Below are 21450 nucleotides of genomic sequence, written 5' to 3'. Positions count from 1 at the left end.
CCGGCACCACAGGAGCTCAGTGGCTGCCCAGCATGTGCCATGCGCACAGTGGCTGGGTTTACTCTTGTCCTATCCGTGCCCCACTCAGCTTCCAGGCCCTGCCCCTACCCCTGCTTTGCCCCATCCCCTTTGGCTTCAGACTCCTGCCTCTGCCGCCCAGCCTGCCTCTGCCTCACTGCATGGCCTGGCCCCCACTGCTTGTCTCTCTGGAACAGACCCCGGGCTCCTCATCCAGCTGCGGGCTCCAATGTCCCCCATCCCGGCTCTTGCCAATCGGCAGAACTCTCGCTTCCACCACTAGGCCGGACTGCACATGGCCCAGCTGGCGCCAGGGCTGCTCTCACCACCAGGCCACACGCCCTGCCAGCTGTGCAAGTTCGGAAATTCTCTCTGTCGTCCCATCATTACCCCAAGCAGCCAGCAGGCATCACTTCCCATTTCTATTTCAGGCCAGGGCTGCGTCAGAGGGAGGCCCCCACCCGGCAGGCTGCGGAAAGGACCCAGGTGCCAGTGAGCAGGGTCCGGCTCTGTGCGCAGGCAGAGAATGTCGACGGACAATGTCTATGAGAACATGCAGGTGTCAGAAGCTGCTCCCCCACTAAAAGGTAAGCACATGGGCTGCACCTGGCCCTGAGCCCCAGCTGGGTTCTCCTTGGCCTTGTGGTCTCTGGAGGAGCGTTCTGATCCCTCTCGGCTCCCGGTTTCAGCAAGTCACCCCCGTTCCTTCCCTCTGCCCTATCCCTGCCGGAGCACTGGCTTCTCCCCATGAGCGGCTGGGGCAGAGCGGCGCTGGCTGTGTTAGCAGGGAAGGGGCACCCCTGGTGCAGGGAGGCGAAGGAGAGAGCCTGTTCCTCCAAGGATGGGGAGCAATGGCTTTTTCCCACTCTGGCATGACAAATACAGAAGTGGGGGCCCACAAGAGCACCCCAATACCTTGTCTCTACAGGCTTTGGTACAAAACTTCCCCCCAAAATCCTAATACCCAACTTTGGGGAACCCGCTGCCACCACCAAGTGCTTTTGAACCCACAAACACGGGTGGATACTTGAAACTAATCCCAGAGGTGCCCCAAGCTCTTTTCCCCCCAAAAGAGCTTGAAAAAGAGAAAAGAGAAAAACAAGTTGCAGTCTGTGATAGCTGACCCCTCAGTCAGACAGAACTTTCAGGACACAGAAATCAACCAAAACCAGTTAATTGGAAAAAGAAAACAAGCTTTTATTAGCAAAATAAAGCTACAGTTGCAAGTATAATAAAGTGGCTAGATGGGAAAGAGCCACCACTTGATTTAGATACTCTGGGGAAAAGGCCCTGGGTTAAACTTAGTTACAAAAGAGAGAAAAAACACTTTTAAAGAAAGAAAAAACATTTTTACCAGCACAGACCTCAGTTCCAAATCCCCAATCCAGAAAACAATAAAACCTGATGGACTAGCTACATTTTCCCCTGCTTATACATTAGAAGAAGTCTTTTCTTGGAGAGGCGGGCCTCCCCTCTCCCTGTTACTTGGAAGAAACTGCTCTGACTCAGACAAAGGAGGGAAAAAATAAAAATTCCTTTGTCCCGGTTTGAAATCCCTCCCTGCATTAATATTAGCTGACCAGATGCCTGGCTAGGGACAGGAGACATAGTTAACCCCTTAGTCCCCAGGTGCTCGTCAGCTCTGATGGTTATCGCAGCCTTGCTTTCCAAGTGACCCATCCCCTGTCGCCCATTGCCAAGGTCTGGCCAGGGCAGCAGTGGGAACGGCTCAGTAGGCTAGTGAACAGCCACATGACTGGCCCTTCTTCATCTCCGTGGGCTGCAAGATTGTTGTACCCAGGACAGCGTCCCCGGACAGCGTCAGTTTGCTCACTGCGCCTGGGTACCTGCAATTGGCAGGCTGTTCCCTCTGCAGTGATTGGAACGCAGAGCGAGTGCATCAGCACACACCTCCCTTCACGTGCCTGGCTTTATGTAATACTGGCAGAGAAAAGCTATGCAGGTGGAAGCCAGCAGAATTGTGGGCAACAGTAAACAAAATGCCTTGTGGCCACACATGGGACCCTGCTGGGCCTCAAGTTTCCTACCACTGGGCTAGAAACAACATGCCTGCCCATCCTGACTAACAGGCATTGATGGACATGTCTACCATGAACTTACCATCTTCCATTTTGAACCCTCTTCTACTCTGGGCCTTCACAATATCCACCGGCAAGGAGTTCCACAGATTAACTAGGCATTATGTAAACACATACCTCCTTAGTTGTTTTCACTTGCAACTCCTAATATTTCCCCAATTTCACTTCTTCATTCTTGTGATTTTTCATAAAGTTGTACTGGTTCCTTCTCTCATTTAAAAATACTCCTCTGAGCAGGGATTTCAGAAGTCCTAAACTTCCCTCCCAAGAAATGCTTATGCAGGGAGAAATCCGGCTCCTGGATCTCTAGCACAGAATCTGGCTTGGCATGGCAGTGACTCCTGATGGGGGAGCTCAGTTTGGAGATTCAAGCTCAGGCTGGTTCTCGCCGTACGTGGCCCGACTGAGCCGTTGCTGTGAGTCCCAGTCATGGACACAAGGTTGCGCAGTTGTTGGATGGGAGGGGGCAGTTGCCTCGGTCGGGGGCGTTCGAGATGTAACTGACCACGGATTTCTTTGGTCTCCTTCAAGGCAATGCTCCCACGCGATCGGCTCCTTGGTGGCAGAGGACGAGAGGCATCACCCCAGCGGTGCTACTCCTGGTCCTGGCCCTGGCCACCTCCCTCCTCGCTGTGACGCTTCTATGTAAGTTCAGCGACCGCCCCGTCTTTGCCCCCTTCCATACAGGACAGCTGGCTCCTGTGCGCAGGGGCCGCCCCGTTCTCAGCAGCATGGCGCCCGCATTTCCGGCTGTCCCTCCAGGAACTCTCCTGCTCAGGGCATTGGAACGGCGCTGTGAGATCTTGTCCTGGGGTTCGACAGCAGCACAAACGTTCTAACGCTACCGATGGCCAAGCCCTGGCGCAGTCGCCTAGGGAGGCCGTGGTCTCCCGCGCTGGAGGGGTCTCAGGAGGGGTCAGACAGCCACCTCTCAGGGATGGGCCCGGTGTCCTTCGTCCTGCCCCAGCATCAGCTCCCTGGCTTCACGCCACGTGTGGCAGCCCCGCCTGCTCGACCTCGCTCCGAGGGGCAAGCTGGGTCCCTGCCTGACCACGTGTCACCAGCACGAACCTCAGCCCAGGTGTGGTCCTGGCGCCACTGAAACGTCCACCCGCCGGAGAGAGGCCAGCCCAGGGGTTCGGGCCGGGCCTGGCCTGGGAGTGTGGGGCTGGTTTAACTCCCTGCCCGCCACAGAGCCCCTGCCCTTCCCTGCCACAAATACATGCATGGGAACTGGCCCACAGAAGGGCAATCCAAGCGATTAGGAGGGTGGATACAAGTCTATAGGAGCAGACTTTAAAAGGCAGGAGGGGGATTCAGCTGGAACAGAGAGACCGGGGGAGGGTGAGAAGGTCTGTGAATGGGGGGAACCGAACAAGGAAATGTGATTTCCTGGGTGCGACTGCGGGGGATGGACACAGGGGGCGCTGGCCCTGCCCATGGTTTCTTCATGTGCCACCCCTAGCCCGGGGAGGGGCACCTCTCCCCTCCTACCCTGCCCACACGCCATCCCAACCCGCATCCCTCTGCCCCCACCCTGCCCCCACCCTGCGCCTGCCCCACCTCACCTCCAGCCCTGCCCAGAGCGATATCACCGGGGGCACTAGCAGGGGCCAGCAGCAGGGACTGGGGCCCCCTGCACTGGTCGGCAGAGGCGGGAAGTGGAGCCATCTGGCCCAGCCCGCTCTGCCCCCCCCCCGCCGACTCTCAGTGCAACGCCCCACGCCCTGACACTGGGGACTGCGGGGCAGTTCCACCCTCTCCCATCCTGCTGGAGGTCGGAGAACGGCAGAGCCAGCGGCGGTGAGGAGACACGGGGGTCAGCCAGTCTTGGCCCTGAGGGAGGTGTCGGGGGGCTCAGCCAGCCTCAGGCCAGAGGGCTCCAGCCCCCTCGGTATCCTCTGGCCAAAGAGCTTCCCCAACCTCCGCAGGCGGGTGCTCCACTGTCCCAGGGACTCCCAGCCGGGGAGTTTCCCCTCACACCGACCTGCCTGCGGCGTGTCGGGCGTAGCACCCTGCCCCACAGAGCTGCCCCCCTGCCCCAGGGGTGCCCCGTGCAGCAGCAGCGACCCGACCGGCCTGGGCTCCTGTGTGCCCGCGGGGGAGGCTTGCAGAGAGACAGCCGCAGCCGTCGTGCTCAGGTGGGCGTGTGGGGCAGGCCCTGCTCTGGGCCTGGTGCATCCCCAGCCAGGTCAGTCCAGTCGCTGACCCGCCGACACCTGATCTCTAGATTCCCAGGGACGGAGCCGGCTGCAGGAGGTGGAAGAAGCCGCACGGAACCTGAGAGTCTCCCTACAGCCGACCAACACCTCAGCCGCGCCCGCCAGGGAATCGGACAGTAAGTCTCAGCCTGGGGCCCGGCAGCAGGTCGCTCCCTCCCCAGGCCTGGAAGCCAAGCACGCGCCTGGCTGGAGGCTGGTGGGCGCATCCACGTGCCCCCTGCCCCTTGGCCTTCTCCCTGTCCAATCGGCTGCTGCTCTGCACACTCCTCTGCCCATGGGGGCTCTGTTCCCAGGTGTAAACGGCTGCACCAGGCTCCCGCCTACGCCCTCCTGGCAGTCGCTGGCTGCTGCATATTTTCCCATGCCTGACCAGGAGGCCTAGTGGTCAGCATCTTCTGTCATTTCACTAGTGTGTCCCTCACGCCAGAGTCCCCCCGGCCCGGTGGTGTTGGGGTCACACTCGCGGGGCAGAGAGATGCAGCTTATGAGCCAGACAGGGCTGAATTCAGACCCTGGTGAAAGCTGGGCACCAGTGGAGCTCCTCGCCTGGTCCTCAGCCCCCCACCACCCGACCACCTCCCAACCTCACAGCCCTTTCTAGGCAGCTACAACAGTTTGGGGCCTCGCCCTGTCACAGTGATGGAGGCAGAGCGCCCTCGTGTGGGCAGTGCCACAACTGCCTGTCTATCTGTCTCTCCATCTGGCAGGGGCTGTGCACACCCCCGGTCTGTGGCCCAGAGTCACTCAGGTGCAGGGGACGCGCTCACAGGTCACAGGGCGGCAGAGTCAGGAAGACGTGGCCGGGGAGACGGGCCTGGAGCTCAGGGAGCTGATTCAGTTCCCAGACCTGCTGCAAACATCCCGTGGACTTTGGGCACGTCTCTCTGAACCTGAGTTTCCTGTTGGGATAACAAACCTCTACTCCTCCCACGTGGCATCTATCTCCACTGGGAGCCGCTGAGAGCAGGGCCTGTCCCCTCCTGCCTGCCCAGGGCCTGGCCCGACGGGGCCGGCAGGGGCTGCCCTAGAACGTCCCCCCAATCCCGTGTTCTGATCCCCGCTGACGTCGCTCTGACTTGCTCCCAGCGCTGCAGCTCCTGGGCGAAGTGCAGGCAGGAGTCCGGATGCTGAGAGCCGAGCTGGGAAATGTCAGTGCGGAGAACAAAGCACTCCAGACCCGTCCGGACACGGTTGCTGCAGCACTGCGAGCAGCACAGGATTCCTGCAGTGAGTCAGAGCCCCTGGTCCTGCCGGTGCGGGGGGGAAACGAGACTCAGGCTCCCAGGCTGCCAGTGCAGGGCCTGTCACCAGCACCGAGTTCCCTGCATGAGACACACCTGTGGCTGCGCATGCACCACCCCGCAGGGATCCGTGTGGAGTTCAGTGGCACCCTCGGCCTCGATCCAGGCCAGTTGAGGCACAGGCAGAGATAAACCGGCCTTTCAGTGCTGGGAAGGGTGGGGAGGGAAGGGGGTGATGCTCAGAACTGTCCCTTGGCCAGCGCCCCCTGCAGGATGTGGGGGAACCTGACGGGAAATAGGCCTGAGACCTTGACCACTGACCACTAATGGTCACTGAGCACTGTTGGTGCAGAACCAGGGGCTTTTCCACCTTGCGCTGCTACATCCTCTGCCCCTCACCACCTGAGTTCCCCCACCAGCTCAGCTGAGCAGTGAGTCTTCCCGTTCCCATTACAGCCGTGCTGCTCTGCACTGGCACCGGCCCATGCTCCAGCCCAGACACAGCTGCATTTCCGTGCTGGGGGAAGGATGCTGGGCTAGCTGCTCTCTGCAACGTCTCTGGGATCCTTCCTACAGCCATGGATATGATTCTCTGAGTGGCTGGAGAATCAGGCTCAGATGCTCCCTGGGTCTGGGGCAGCCGAGGGGCAGGGGAAATGCAGCAGGAGAAGCCCTGAGCTCCCTGCGGGTGTCCCTGTGACTAGCCTGGTTGTCTGACCCCAGTCTCTGCTCCCAGGGGACGTGCGGACAAAGCTTTTCACAGGCTGGAGGGGTCACGGTGGGAACCTCTATTACTTCTCCCAAGAAGAGAAGTCGTGGTTCGAGGCCAAGCAGTTCTGTGTGTCTCAGGGCTCACACCTGACCTCCGTCTCCTCCCAGGGGGAGCAGGTGAGTGCAGGAACCTCCCAGGGCTTGGACCGTGGGTCGGGGCCTCCTTTTATGTCAGAAGCAGGGGGCAGGTGACAGCTGAGGCAACAAACCTGCAACGTGCCTTGTAACAAACTCTGGGTGAGTATGCCCGGCCCTGGAACCTGACACAGAGATCCACTCATCACTTGAGAAGCAGAGATGGGCAAAGGCACGGTGCCAGACCTGGACAACCCAGAGTCTGGGGGGAAGGAGGGAGGGGCATTTGGGGTCTGGCTCATTTCTCTAGGACAGGTCGCCGTGGTTACTCTGTGCAGATGCACAGACTCAGACCCAGAGACGCTCCAGGACCCCCACAGGGTCTCCCAGTGAGTCGCTGTCAGCGCTGGGGGTTAGACACCATGTCTACCACTGCCCAGTGCCCTGCTCACATCCCCAGACGCCCGCTCCCCTCCCCTCCCCAGCCTGCTCAGCCCAGGTAGCTGCAGCTGCACCTGCAACCTGCCTTGGGTGGCCTGGCCATGCTGGGATCTGTGTTGGGCAGAAATTCCTCTCCACGGGGACGGACGGACACTCCTACTGGATTGGACTCACTGACCTGGGTACTGAAGGCCGCTGGCGCTGGGTGGACGGCTCAGAATACAGAGCAGACGCCAGCAGGAGGTGAGTAATGCGGAGACTGATCCCGTGTTAATGTCTCGACACAAGCTCTTTCAGCAGCAACTGTTCAGCCCCTTGGTCCGTGCAGCCCCCAGTGCAGGGGGCCCAATCCTGAGGGAGGTTCCTGGGCGCTGCCCCAACGGAAATTCACCCTCCCGGGAATTCCTTGCATGCCCCTCTGCTCAGAGCGGTGCCCAGACACGCAGCGTGTGCTCCGTGCCAGTGAGACCAAGGCCAGAGCCTCCCTGGGGACTCGCCACTGACCTGAATGAACCACCTGGATTTACACCAGCTGAGGGACTGGCCCTGAGCCAACTCCACCCAGCCAGCTTGGAATGGAGCGAGCAGCTGGGTCCAGTGCTCTCCCTGGGCCACTCGGCGCTCCATCTCCCCGGCTGTGGGGGGCAGGCTGCAGGGGCGAGGGCATGGCCGGAGCCAGCTGCAGCCAGTGCACTGAGCGCAGGGGCCGGGGCTGAGGCCCATGACCGGGGCAGGGAGAAGCTAATGGGGGAATGCGCTGCCCCCCTCTTTCCATCACTTTTCTTAGTCATTTCTGGGGGTCTTGGTCCCCTGCTAACTACAGAGTCCGTGCAGCAGAACCAAGGTCAGAACGTGGCCGTGGTTCTCCTGAGACAGTAACACTCTGCCCTGCAGGTTCTGGTTCCCCGGTCAGCCTGACAACTGGCAAAAAGAACCTGGAGGCAGTGAAGACTGTGTTCACTTCCACACACGGAAGGAGACTTTGTGGAATGACGCCCCTTGCACTCTCCGTTTTCGGTGGATTTGTAAGCTGGCCCATGGACAGGAGGTGATGTGCAATATCCCCTGCTGAAGATATGGGGGGCACAGATGAGCTCCCTCTTCCCCCAGACTCCAGGAGCCAAAGTTTTTGGGGAGCGGAGGCAGAGGGCAGATAATTAATGAACTGGAATTCTTGGATTTATCTCTGAGGTCTCTGCAGCATTATGCAAATATATGTAATATGATCTCATCTGGGTCCTCTAGCAAGCAGGAGCAAAGCCTCGTGACTTGGCTGTTTGTTTGTGAGCGCTGACAGCACCGCACCATCCTCCCTGATGCTGCCCCGGCCACACGCAGAGCAAAGACATCGTCCTCCTCCTTCTCTCCTCTTCTTTTTCACGCGCGGTTTGTTTGGGGTGGAACTTAGGGTTGGGGGTGGGGGTGACCCTGGATGTTGAGTGCAGTGGAGAAGGGGGGTATTTTGTTTCATCTCATTATTTTCCATGTACTTTGTCCTTCTTTCTGGCTGTAGCAGAGACACTGGTCCGGTGCTGCCCGGCATGAATGGGTCTCTAATTTGTATGTTTCCAGGTCTGTCAGTAAATTAAGTACTTGGACCATGGAGTTACTACTTCCAAATCATGCAATAAATAATTATTTGCTGCCTTCCACTAAAATTTCTATTTTGTTTTTGCACCTTTAAAATCAGATGTAGAAAGATGTAGAAATACATATATTCTCTAAATATAGAAAAGTGTATATAAATAGAACCCCTCCATTTACTCTATAGCTGGAATCCCAGAATGTTTGGCTTATGGGGACCAAGAGGAATATTTCCATGGAAACTGAAGCCTATCTGGGCTCCGCTCTGCCAAGTCTCCCCTCCTCTTCTGACATTTTTTGCGGAAGCGCAGACACACTCTTTCAAAAGCCCCTGTCTTCCTCGTGCCACAAGGAAGAAGGGCTCTTCCAAAAGAGGAGGTTTTTCCAAAATTTGGCCAAGCGTAGAGGGGCCAAATTTCAGAAAAGCCTCCTCTGACAGAACTATCGGGAAAAGGTACAGTGCGTTTGCGTACCTTTGACCGAAAAAAGCAGCAGTGTAGACCTGGCATGAGGCCAGGTGCTCAGGACACTGAGGAAGTGTTGCAGCCAGACTGTGATCCACGAGGGATTAAAACCGCTCGGATACATCGGCCAACCATTATTGGGTTTCTTGCACCTTTCTCTGAACCATGTAGAAGAGGCCAGCATCAGAGGCAGGTACCTGGGCTAGATGGACCATGGATCAGCTCCAGCCAATTACTGAAAATCTGAGAGGGCAGAAGGACCGTAGAGGAACTGAGAACTGACCTCAAGGTTCCTCCTACACTGAGTCAGCTCTTGCAAAGTTCCCTTGCGTGGTTGTTTTGTTTGGGTTAGCTGGTAGAATTCAGGTTTCAGTGTGAGATGACGGTGCAGCTTGTACACTTCTCCTGGGAAGAAGAAGAAATACAGACCGGACCAAACCCCTCTTGACCATTGCACACGCTGCTGCTCCTTCTTGGGCTTACCTTTGCCAAGAGCAGAGCTGAGCTGTGGCTTTGTTCTCCCAGGTCAGCCCATGCTAAGAGCTGGGAGTCCATGAGAACAGGGCAAGTTGGTACAAAGGATTCCACTTGTGTTGTCCTCACCTGGAGGCTGAGGAGCTGTGTGAATTTACTCTCCATATTCTTTATGAAAACGTGCTTCTGCTGTAGATGTGACATAACTGAGAAACACTTAATGCAGGATGGCTCATGTGAGTTGTCATTGGAAAGGTTGTGATTTACTGAGTGTGGTTTTCCCATTTGTATGCCTTTATCGTTTTGGCACTGGAAGTTAGCAATATTGACCATTCATCTGTATTCCAAACCATCCAGAACTAGCCCTTCCGTTGCAGCGATGAAAAGCCAGACAGGGCTGGTGGCCCATTAGCCCAGATGAGGCAGTGTGAAAGAGGCTGGTCTTCCTGTAGATGCTGCAAACAGCATGTGAGTAATGGCTGTTCCGACCCTGCAGAGATATGTTACCGAGTCCCCTGGCACTGGGCCCCATCCTGGAACACCAGTGTTACTCACTAGGGGTACGCCTACACACCAGCATTATTTCGGAATAACTGACCAGCCTTTATTTCCAAATAACATTGAGCTGGAGGACTTCCCAAGCATAGTTACAAGCTGGGGAGCAACCAGTTAAGTAGTAGTTCTGCGGGGAAGGACCTGGGGGTTACAGTGGATGAGAAGCTGGATATGAGTCAACAGGCGCCCTTGTAGCCAAGAAGGCTAATGGCATATTGGGTTGCATTAAGAGGAGCATTGCCAGCAGATCCAGAGAAGTGATTATTCCCCTTTATTTGGCTCTAGTGAGGCCACATCTGGAGTATTGTGTCCAGTTCTGGGCCCCCCACTACAAAAAGGATATGGACGCATTGGGGAGGGTCCAGCGGAGGGCAACCAAAATGATTAGGGGGCTGGAGCACATGACCTACGAGGAGAGGCTGAGGGACTTGGGGCTGTTTAGTCTGCAAAAGCGAAGAGTGAGGGGGGATTTGAGAGCAGCCTTCAACTTCCTGAAGGGAGGTTCCAAAGAGGCTGGAGAGAGGCTGTTCTCAGTGGTGACAGATGGCAGAACAAGGAGCAATGGGCTCAAGTTGTGGTGGGAGAGGTCCAGGTTGGATATTAGAAAAAACTATTTCACTAGGAGAGTAGTGAAACACTGGAATGGGTTCCCTGGGGAAGTAGTGGAGTCTTCATCCCTAGAGGTGTTTAAGTCTCGGCTTGATAAAGCCCTGGCCGGGTTGATTGAGTTGGGATTGGTCCTGCCTAGAGCAGGGGGCTGGACTTGATGACCTTCTGAGGTCTCTTCCAGTTCTATGGTTCTATGATTCTATTACTTCTTACTCTGACTCCTGGTGACCCTGGTTTCACGAGGAGGAAGGGAAGTTGAAGGAAGAGTGCTCTTCCTTCAACTTCCTGCAGTGTAGACAGAAACAAAAGCTCAGTGAAGCTATTTCCACTCATGCTATGCAATTGACGTAGCTGAAGTTGCATAGCTTAATTCGACTTTAATCCTAGTGTGTAGATGTCCCCCAGAAGACAAACAGTTCCTTACACAAGAGCAACATAAGGCAGGGAAGTGACGTCACCAGGGTTCTCCTTTGTCTCATCACGCAAAGAGACACTGAGAAACACCCGGAAACAATAACTGAACTGGGGAAAGGAAGGTCAGGGCCCAGGCTGGGAGGATATCCAGTTTGTGAGGCATAACCCTGAAGTTTCAAGCTGCAGGCCAATGCAGCTGACATCATAGATTCATAGACTCATAGACTTTAAGGTCAGAAGGGACCATTATGATCATCTAGTCTGACCCCCTGCACAGTGCAGGCCACAAAATCGCACCCACCCGTCCTAGAATAATCCTCTCATCTATATCTCAGATATTGAAGCCTTCAAATACTTTGAAGACCCCAAGATGCAGAGACTCCTCTAGCTGTGATCTGTACCCCATGCTACAGAGGAAGGCGACCTCTAACCCAATGCTTTTCCCTGCCAATGTTCAACAAATAAACCACATGCAGAAAGACAATACCTAGCGTGGGAAATGATTCAGTAAAACAGGCTTGGTTTGCGTGCTTTGCCCCATTTGCTCAGTAATCTGCTATGTTCTGTTTGCTACCTCTTTAACCACCTAAAATCCCCATTTTGTAGTCAATATAGTTATTTCTTATGCACGACATAACCCCATTCGTACAATTAATAATGAGGGACAGTTGTGTATATCTGTCCTCCGCAGTGGGGAAGGAGGAGTATAAAGTGGGCTTATATACAGACTTTGACAGTATGTCTACACTTGCACCCTAATTCGAACTAGGGATTCAAGTGTAGGCGACCGAAATTGCTAATAAAGTGGGGATTTAAATATCCCGCGCTTCATTAGCATGTTCTCGCCAGCACGTTATTGCGCTGAACAGCTGTTTCGAAGTGAAAGTGCGCGCCGGGACGCGTTAGTTTGAACCAAACCCCTTGGTTCGAACTAACGTTACTCCTAATTCCACTGCACTGGAGCCCGTCTTCAGAACTATCCCCACCACTGCGCAAAGGGGCGCCAGGCTCAGCAGCTTCTGCCAGGCAAAAGTCTGCTTTTCCCAAGGCCTATTTGGCAGAAGCAGGGGCCAGTTGAGGAACCCGCCTGGCAGCGCCTTGGAAAAGAGGATAGCGTTGCAATCACTGGAGACTGCAGGTGTCCATCACGCTGCTTCTCGTAGCCAAAGGGAGCACTGTACCACTTCACCTGATTCCTCCCTGGCTCAGCCGCTGTCCTGACCCGCCCCTCTCACTCCCAGGACAACATGGCTACGTCTGGCTGGGAAGAACATTAGAACAGCCAGGCTGGTGAGACAAAAGGTAGATTTCGCCCCATAACCTGTCGTATGATGGCGGCCATGCCAGCTACCCCGTAGGAAATGAACAGAATGGAGAATCAACAAGTGATCTCTCCCCTGTCAGCCAGTCCTAGCTTCTCACAAACAGAGTCAGGGGTGTCACGTTACTGGATTTTGAGGGAAGCAGCCAGATCACTGCTGCACTAATTGGGGGGTGTTGGCCCCAAAAGTGGCACAAAGGGGGGCCATGTGAGGTGTCAAATAGAAGCCTACTTTCTTCTGATTCCATATATGCTATTCATGTGATTGTATAATGTCGGTATGTGAGGTTATAAGCATGTATTTTGTGTGGATACCAAATGTTTCTCTATATGTGGTTGAACTATGGGCAAAGCAGCTCAGCCTATGGACATGCTAACGAGCAAAGCTCTGGAACAATAGCCCTCTATAGGCCAAGGACACACCTCAAGAGTGGTGACTCATACCTAGGGGCTACCAGCAGGGAACACAGGGATAGGCCACGGGACAGGTGATCTGCTGCATCCAAGAAGAGACCAGGAAGGATGTATAAATAGGCCATGTGGCCGACTCCATCTTGGTACTCAGCTCAGCACTTCATCCCAGAGGCAGCAGTGCAGGGATCGAAGAGCCGGAAAGAACTGTGGACCCATCCTAACCTAGGATGTGCTACTAAGGACTTCTAAGCCAGCAGCTGTAACATCTCTGCTAGAGCCTGCATCGCGAACTGGGCGATTCGATGCATGTAAAGTATTATCCTTTAACAACCTTACTCTCATGCTTTTCTTTCTGGTAGAAATAAACCTTTAGATGTTAGATGCTAAAGGACTGGCTCCGCGTGATGTGTGGGTAAGATCCGGAGGGTAAATTGACTTGAGGCCTGTGGGTGGTTTCTTGGAACCGGACAGAACTTGTTCAGGGTAGGTGAGATTGGGTTCTAAGACCCCCCCCCCACACACACACCTGTATATGAGGCCCGGGGCCATCTGGGGCACGGATATTGCTGGGGTGGCAGAGGGGTTTTGCTCGTGAGGCTTCAGGCAGGCAGCTGAAGTGCTCTGTGGGTCTGGTTTGTGGCCTGTTTGGAAAGGTCACGTGCAAAACTCCTCTGGCACCCCAGCAATATCCGTGCCCTAGATGGCCCCGGGCCTCATACACAGGTGTGTGTGGGGGGGGGGTCTTAGAACCCAATCCCACCTACCCTGAACAAGTTCTGTCCAGTTCCAAGATGTTACACCTTGGTTCGGTGATGTGATGGGAGCCTCAAGGGTTAAAGCTGACTACCCAGTGAAAACTACTGGAGGATGGTGAAACAAATGATTTTTATTAAGTGGTCAAAACCAGCAATTAACAAGTAGGTGTTTTAACTAGCAATTGCTCAGTACTTTTACAGCATAGAAAAGCTTGGGCACAATTATACCCAACTGATTACAATTCTTTGATTACAATTAACTATACCAAATTACTGTTTCTAATTTGCTTAACAAAAATACAAAACAAAGACAATATAACGATAATAAAAACTTTGTCCAAAGTCAGCCCCTCTATGGTTATTTTAGGGCAGCTGGTAGAGTTAGTCATTGATTTTTTACTGTTACAAGTTGACAACTCAAAGGTTTTTCTTCTAACACTAATACCTGGGCTAAAGCTTAACCCTTTCACATAGCACAAAATCACACTATCTATACAATACAATTAATATGACTTACTTATACTTCACAGGATTATAGGATATAATTAATGCAGCTTAACTATTAACTAAACCACCAATTAATACATTTAAGCGATACTTACAAATCCTGCAACGATAACAACACAAAGACACACTAGAACTCGGAGCATGCTCCGGACTCGTGCACCCCTAGATTTGACTCGAAGGGTGGGGAGGCAGCCTCAGGGTGATCAATCCTTCAGCCGGGCAAAAAAAAGACACGTGCCCTCAATACACGGAACCTCCGTCGAACAAAGGGATTGAGGGTCTTTTATACAAAACTTCGGTGTCTGATGCCATGCTAGGGTCTGCATTTGGCAGGGCCTGATAGGCTAGTGATGAGGTAGTATGATACTGCCCTATAGGAATTCTCGTGATGTATGCGTGATCCCCTCGTGGACAGGACCAGATGGGGCATAGTTAGTGTGAGACAGTTGTGTTTTATTACCCTACGTTTACTTTTTCCCTTGCCCCTAAGACTGGTCAAGCTACGGTCAAATGAGGCTTATCTGTAAATGCAGCTGGGCGTTATCTAGTTATGCTCACCTCCCTATTTTCTTGGTGCCTTTGAGTTCCAGGATGCCTATAAGGTCAAATTCCATTCACAAAAACTGCATTGTGCTGCCCATGCTCCTCTGAGTATCTGGGTTTTGTGTGAGGGGCCTTGTGTGGCAGGATGGGCTATACGCGAAGGCCGTGGACAGAAAAAGCCTGCTTTACAACACAAGAAACCAGCATCTGGCTAGCTCAGCTGGTTAGAGGATGGTGCTGATAAAGCCATGGTCATGGGTTCAAACCCCATGCTTGCCAGTAAGGGGTATCAGCTGGTGGCTTGTCTGCCTTCTTGCTGACTGCTAGGTGCAAAGAGGAAAAGGAATAGATTTAAGCAGCTGGCAGGGAGTCAAGAAAATATCCTACTCAGAGGAAGATGCATCAATTGCTTTCCTGTCCTTCCTCCTCAAGCCTGCACTGCACAACATGCTTCAGGCTATGTCTAGGCTGCAGGCTTCTTTCAGAAGAGATATTTCAGAAAACTTCTGAAAGAGAGCGTCCGCGGATCAAAAAAGTGACCTGCTTTTTTGAAAGAAAGCATCGACACCGAATGGACGCTATCTCATATGTAAGCTGTGACTGCTCTGGGTGGAGTGGCCACCAGGGTACCTGTGCTTTTTCTTTTTCTTTTTCTACCCATGAGCCCAATGGAGCAGGCTGGAGAACACGAGGATCTTTCACGTGGCAAGTTGGCCATCTCTGGGGACCGCAGGTACCACGCTCACTTTTTTTGCATGCTGTGTGAGCACTCGCCCTCTTGAGGACTTTCCTGCAGCCTGGAGTGTGGGCCTGTGTCACGTTACTGGCTTTTAAAAGGGAGAAGCCAGATCGCTGCTGCACCCATGGGGGGGTGGGTCGCCCCAAAGTATGTACAAAGGGAGCCATGTGAGGTGTCACATGAAAGTTTCTGTTCTACTGCTTCTGTATGTGCCATTCAGGTCCTTGTAGAATATCTGTATGTGGAGTTATAAATACGTACTTTGTGCTTCTGCTGCAGGAGTCTCTGTCTTAGACAGAGCAACAGGAAGGAATGTCCAGTCAGTGACTGTGCTAATTAGCAAGGCTCCAGGAACCCGTCCGAGATAGGTGAGATTGGGTACTAGAACCCCTCACCCGTGTGTTAGGCCCGGGGCTGATTGTGGCTCAGGGATAGCTGGGGTGTCTGAGGGGTTTTGCTCGTGAGGTTTCCTGCTGGCCGGATTGGCAGCTGGAGTGCTCAGTGTGACTGGTCTGTGGCCTGTTTGGGAAAGGTCTCCAGTCGAGTGCTGTAAGGAGCCCTGGCTTTCAGCAATTTACCCTGAGCGGACGCCCTCAGTGGTGCCCAGACCCGGCCTGGTCAGTCACAGGGGGCAGCCCCTGGAGTAGCTCGCTCCGTTCTCCATTGCCCAGGCTACTAGTTACCCTTCTGCCCGTGGTGGTTCCAATAGGTCCAGCGTTACAGGGACTTTCCTCCTGCAGCCTGTCCAGCAGCTGAAGGATAGCTGGGGTCTCGTGACACCTAGTGGTGTGCTGGGCTATTGCACATTGCTGTAGCCACCCAGGAGGGGCTGCCTACGGATTCTCCTTGCCAGGAGCCGGAATAGGAAAGCTAACCAGCCCTTGGATAGTGCTTTCCCTCAGCCGCTCTCAACGGCCTTCCCAGCAGTGCGCAGTATCACCACCCCCATTTTACAGACGGGGAAAACAAGGCACAGAGCAGGAGAACGACTTGCTCAAGGTCCCTCAGCCGGTCAGTGACGGAGCCGGGAACAGACGATGGCTTGAATTTCATGGAGCTTTCCGGAGACTTTATATCGACACCCAATGGGAATTTTGCATAATGCTCCTTCCTAGCCATGGACTTCAAGGGATTGTCTTTGTAGCTGCCTGCACAGAGGTGCTGTCCTGTGCTCTCACATCCAGACGGGACCCCAGACCAAAACCTTTGCCTCCACCCATGGGTTTTAGTGATCCTGTAACAATAAGGGTTTGTGGGCAGGGCCGGCTTTAACAAGCACGGGACCCGATTCTGGGGGCACGGCCGTGCATGCGCAGCACCTGGGGTGGCACAGCTCATGCCCCACACGCCCGGGAGCAGGGCCCCCTTAGGCACGGGGCTCCATTCCGGGGAATCGGCCGAATTGGCCTAACGCCAGCCCTGTTTGTGGGGGCACCGCTGAGAGGGTCGAATCAGGGTGAATTGCTGAGAACCAGGGCTGCTTACAGCCCAAGACTGGGGGTCCCCCTCTACAAGGCACCAAACGAGTCGCACAGAGCACTTCTGTTCCACCACTCTGGCCAGCAAGAAGTCACACGAGCAGTCCCCTTAGACCCTCCAGGGGTGAGAAGCAGGACTGAAGGCCAAGCAGAGGACTCTCCAGGACCCTTTTGTGTCCTCGCCCACGTGGAGGGGCTCCCCTTGTTCTCCTCCCTAAAAGTACGTCCCAAGATGCGGTTTGGCACATGAGCAGGTCCCTGTCCATGCAGGACTCAGCCCTTCTTAGGCAGATGCCAGGGCCCTGGGCTCCGGGCGTGTCTCAGGCTGTGTCCACACTGCAGAGCGTTTCCACGGTACTGGAGGAATCCCGGAAATTCTCTGCTGTGTCCAAAGAATGCATCTGCTACTTCTGAAAAAAAATTGCTTTTTGTGGAAAGAATCCCAGTGTCCGGGCAGGGAGGTGCCCCAACCACCACCGCTGCCTTCGCAGGAAGAACCTGAGACGCACACAATGATTCATTGTCTGACCCCAGTCTCTGCTCCCAGGGGACGTGGGGACAAAGCTCTCCGCAGGCTGGAGGGGTCACGGTGGGAACCTCTATTACTTCTCCCAAGAAGAGAAGTCGTGGTTGGAGGCCCAGCAGTTCTGTGTGTATCAGGGCTCACACCTGACCCCTGTCTCCTCCCAGGGGGAGCAGGTGAGTGCAGGAACCTCTGGGGGCTTGGACCATGGGTCGGGGCCTGGTTTTATGCCAGGAGCAGGTGGCAGGATGCAGCAAACCTGCGACGTGCCTTGTGCCAAACTCTGGGCGAGGATGCCCGGCCCTGGAACCTGACGCAGGGATCCACCCATCAGTTGAGAAGCAGGGATGGGCAGGGTCCTGGTGCCAGGCCTGGACACCCCAAAGTCTGGGGGGCAGGGAGAGGGGGATTTGGGTTCCTAATTTGCTCTCCATCCAGTGAAGCATCACGGCCAACCACTGACCTGTCCAGGGAGGGCCCCCTGCGATCCCTCTCCCAGGCTGGGCTCAGGCAGGGGTGGATTATCCAATGGGCCGATGGGGCTTGTGCCAGCAAATATCCCCCTGGGGATGTCGGAAGCCCTGAGCCCTGTCAGAGACGCTGGGCGGGGGGATGGGCGGGTAGAACAGGGGAAGCCCCAGTCCCCAATCCTGGTCCCCCAGAGAAGCACAGGGAAGGGATGGAAGCCCCCCCGCTTCCAGTCCATGTGGCCTGCAGCTGCAGCCCTGGGACTGGGGCAGCTCATGCTCCCTGCTTTGGCCTCAGGGTGGGGGCAGCTCCTTCTCCCCACCGCGGCCTGGGGGTCCTGGTGGGGCACAGAGAGTCTCTGGTCTCGGGGCCGTGTGGGGGAGGGGGCAGAAAGCAGCAAGCGGGCCGTGGGGCTGTGGGGCTGCCGGGAGGGGTCCCGTGTCCGGATTTTTACAACAGCCCCTGGGTGAAAGGGGAGCCCGGCAGCTCCACTCAGCACTGCTGACCAGGCCGGTAATTTCCATTTGGGGTCACATCCTGACCCCTAACCCGTGTCTCTGCCCTCAGCACCCTCCCGCCCCAAGTCAAGCTCCTTCTGCACTCTGCCCCCCTCCCACAGCCCAGCCTCCTGCCCCCGCCAGAGCCCCCTCCTGCCCTTCACTCCCCTCCCGGAGCAGGCACCAATATCCCCTGCAAGCTGTGCACTTGGGTGGCCACCCAGGAGATTCCAGTGTCGCCAGCTGATTGGCAGAGCACCCACTGCGCGTGTTTCTACTGGTGGTGCACGTCCACACATGCCTCAGTGCACAGAACAAATGTTATTCTACACATGGATGGGAAAAATTGGAGGAAACATTTCCCCTAATACCCTGACCCAGGCTTGAACCCCACTTGCACTCTGAACTGCTCAGCCCCAGTCTGACGTTCCCCCTGCAATCCAACCCCCTCATCCTCTGAACCTGCACCCTTAGCTGGAGCCCTCATCCTCTCCTGCACCCCAAACTCCCAAACACCTGCCCCGTTGCGGAGCCCCCTCCTGCACCCTGAATCCCTAATGTCTGGCCCCACCGCCAAGCCCAAATCCCCAGCCCATGGCCCTTATCCCCTCCACACCCCAACCCTTCACCTCTGCCCATAGAACTGTCCCACACCGAACATGTCAGCTCCACCCCACAGCCTGGAGCCCAATCCTTGGGTCCTTCCAATGAAGTGACGGTGGAGGGGAAGGGCTCCTGTGCGGGGGAAGGAGCGGCTGTGATCAGTTACACTGTGCTTCGCAGGAGCAGCGGGAGAACCCAAACACCTGTTAACAGGGGCTTCTCATACACCCATACGGAATAGAGACAATCACCAGGCAGATGAAATGGGGCCCCCTCCCTTTGAGCCTGTCCCAGCAGACCCTGAATTGCTCCCCACCGTGGGGCGAACACACCGTGCGATGTACACGGCACAGCAGGCACCACTTGGCCGTTAGCGAATACTGGCACATGTACCCAGCGCTGCTCCGTCCTTAACTCCGATTGGTACCACGGCTGTTTGCTCTTCCCTTCCCGCCCCTCAGGGAGAGAGAGCAAAGTGCCCAGCTCATCTGTCCCCTGACTCCCGAGCCAGAGTGAGGAATGCAGCAAGCTGCGCACGTTCCCCTCGCTCCCTGAAAAAGAGCCAGCAATGCCCCCCTATGAATTGGGGGGGGAGCTTCATCCTCCCCTTTGTCCCTAAAGGGTGCTGGGGAGGGGCGAGAAGCTCAGAGCTGGGACAGGCTCAAAGGGAGGGGGCCCCATTTCATCTGCCTGGTGATTGTCTCTATTCCGTAGGGGTGTATGAGAAGCAATCCCATTCCAGGCACATCCCATTTTCCTGGCACGACTGCACCCTGCCCTTGCTTTGCGTTATGATGGGAGGGAGCAGCCTCCCGCATGTGGGTCCCTGCTCTGACCGGCTAGGAGCAGTTCTGAACAAACAGGCAAATGCACAAACAAATGAACGGTCTCAAAATAGAGAGAAGAGAGTGCGGGAAAAGCCCCCCCCCCCCCCATTTTCACAGTTGTCTCCTTGGGGCTGGAGCCGTCGGATGACTCGGTGTCCGTGTGCAATTGCAGAGCTCTGCAGGCAGACAGCGGATTGGCTGCTGGAGCTCGTGCTTCGCCACGCACGCCCTGGGAGCCACCAGCAGGCTTCCTCCTGCCCCCCCCCCCCCCCAGTGCGGGACCCACATGCCTCCCCTTTCCCCAGTGCACAGGGCTTCTCCTCAGCAGCTGGCTGGAAAACATGCTCATGGCTGGGGAAATGAGGCTCCTCCCGAGGGGCTGGGTGTGACTGGGGGGGTCACAGAAGACCCCTTGGGGGGGCTTCCCAGAGGGCTGACAAGGCCAATGACACTCGCCTCTTTGCTCTCTGGGGCTTCTCAGCACCCGGTCCTGCTGGGCCAGATCTGCCCTCCCCAGCCGAGGCACAGAGCTCTCACACACACACACACACACACACAGAGCAGCATAGACATTGAAACTCTTCAGGCCCAAGGAAAATGCAGTTTGTGGGGCCCAGCTTCCAGGAAGCCAACGGCCAGCTGGGCTCAGAACCCCAAATCAATCCGGTTGCCCTGTGACGTGGTGTCTGCCCCACACTGACCCAGCCCTGGGAGAGGAGAGAGCAAAGCCCCACAGCTGAGGCAGGTCCTTGCTAATCAGGCTCAGCTGAGGGGAGTGTAAATAAAGGCTCCGGAGAGGAGCAGACACAGACTCAGACACACTCCTGCAGTGGGGGAATCTGGCTGCCAGGGAAGCTGGAGGTTTCCTGACTTAGAGCAGGGCTGGGGAGCTCTGGCCAGGCAAGGTCCCAGGCTGCAGGGCCTGGCACAAGGTCCCAGGCTGCAGGGGGCAGCTGGGGTAGCAAAAGGCAGCAGGACCCCACCCCCTGGCCGATGCTGAGTGTTCATGTCAGGCGGCAGTTTGCCCTGAGGCAGGGGCTAGTTGAAGCCTGGCAGTGGGTCCCTGAGGCAACAAGGGGAGAGGGTTTGGAGGCTCCCAGAAGGGAAGGACCCCAGGTGTGGGGGCCCTGTGGCAGGGCATTACGCAGAGGGGGAGAAAAAAAATAGGTACCCGTGGGCCAGACTGGCTGAAAAGGGGCGCTCAGGGTGGAAGAGGTGACCCCCAGAGTGAGCAGCCCCCAGCTTGCCTGGAACCAGCCCCCGCCCAGCAATGGAGAACCCGTACTGGGGCTCCACCCCCTCTGGGGTGCGAGGGGAATGGGGGTGTGATGTAGTGGGGGGTGCGTGGGTGGTGGGTGACCCCTACTAGCCTGCGTCTGTAAGCACTGCCCAGCGGGGGTCACCCTGAGGGCTGTCATATCAGGTAGACAATGGCCCAAGTGGTTCTCACCTGAGCAGGGAAGGGGTTTGAACAAAGGAAGGGTGTGACTTGGTGAGGGGGCAGTCGGTGTGTAAGGGATTCAGAGGCCTGTAAACCCCTCCCCACAGGGAACTAGGGCTGTCGGCCTATCCTATGCCTACATCAAACCTACGCTGGACTGGATCTTGGAGAAGCAATAAACCCATTTGTACTCTACTGGCTGGAGGAGAGTCACACCTGGCTGCAGACGGGGGTACAGGGTCGGGGGCTCCCCAATACGCCATCACGGGGGGGAGCATCTTTCTGCTTCTCGGTCGAGGGTCACGTTAGGGAGGAGTGGGGCTTTTTCCTCCTCACTTGTATGTGGCCCCCAACTGACTTTTCTGTG

The 21450-nt window shown here is 55.8% G+C and overlaps 1 protein-coding gene across 2 annotated transcripts; it reads left to right on the top strand.

Annotated features, from left to right (window-relative positions):
* Positions 1 to 413: 413 nt before the first annotated feature.
* On the top strand, positions 414 to 8907 carry LOC102454000 (C-type lectin domain family 4 member K-like). Of its 2 annotated transcripts, none has more exons than XM_075931112.1 (7): positions 414 to 605; positions 2649 to 2762; positions 4348 to 4455; positions 5426 to 5566; positions 6317 to 6468; positions 6992 to 7110; positions 7762 to 8907. In XM_075931112.1, the coding sequence occupies exons 1-7, from the start codon at positions 545 to 547 to the stop codon at positions 7937 to 7939; spliced, it is 873 nt and encodes a 290-aa protein (XP_075787227.1). In that variant the 5' UTR covers positions 414 to 544; the 3' UTR covers positions 7940 to 8907. The 2 variants fall into 2 exon arrangements, with proteins under 2 accessions (XP_075787227.1, XP_075787226.1); XM_075931111.1 differs by lacking the exon at positions 414 to 605 and adding an exon at positions 2331 to 2533.
* The last annotated feature ends 12543 nt before the right edge of the window (positions 8908 to 21450 follow it).

This window comes from Pelodiscus sinensis, chromosome 5 (genome assembly GCF_049634645.1).
Source record: "Pelodiscus sinensis isolate JC-2024 chromosome 5, ASM4963464v1, whole genome shotgun sequence".
Lineage (NCBI taxonomy): Eukaryota > Metazoa > Chordata > Testudines > Trionychidae > Pelodiscus > Pelodiscus sinensis.
The sequence above is the reverse complement of the archived record's forward strand: the minus strand, read 5'-3'. Positions and strand labels throughout refer to the sequence as shown.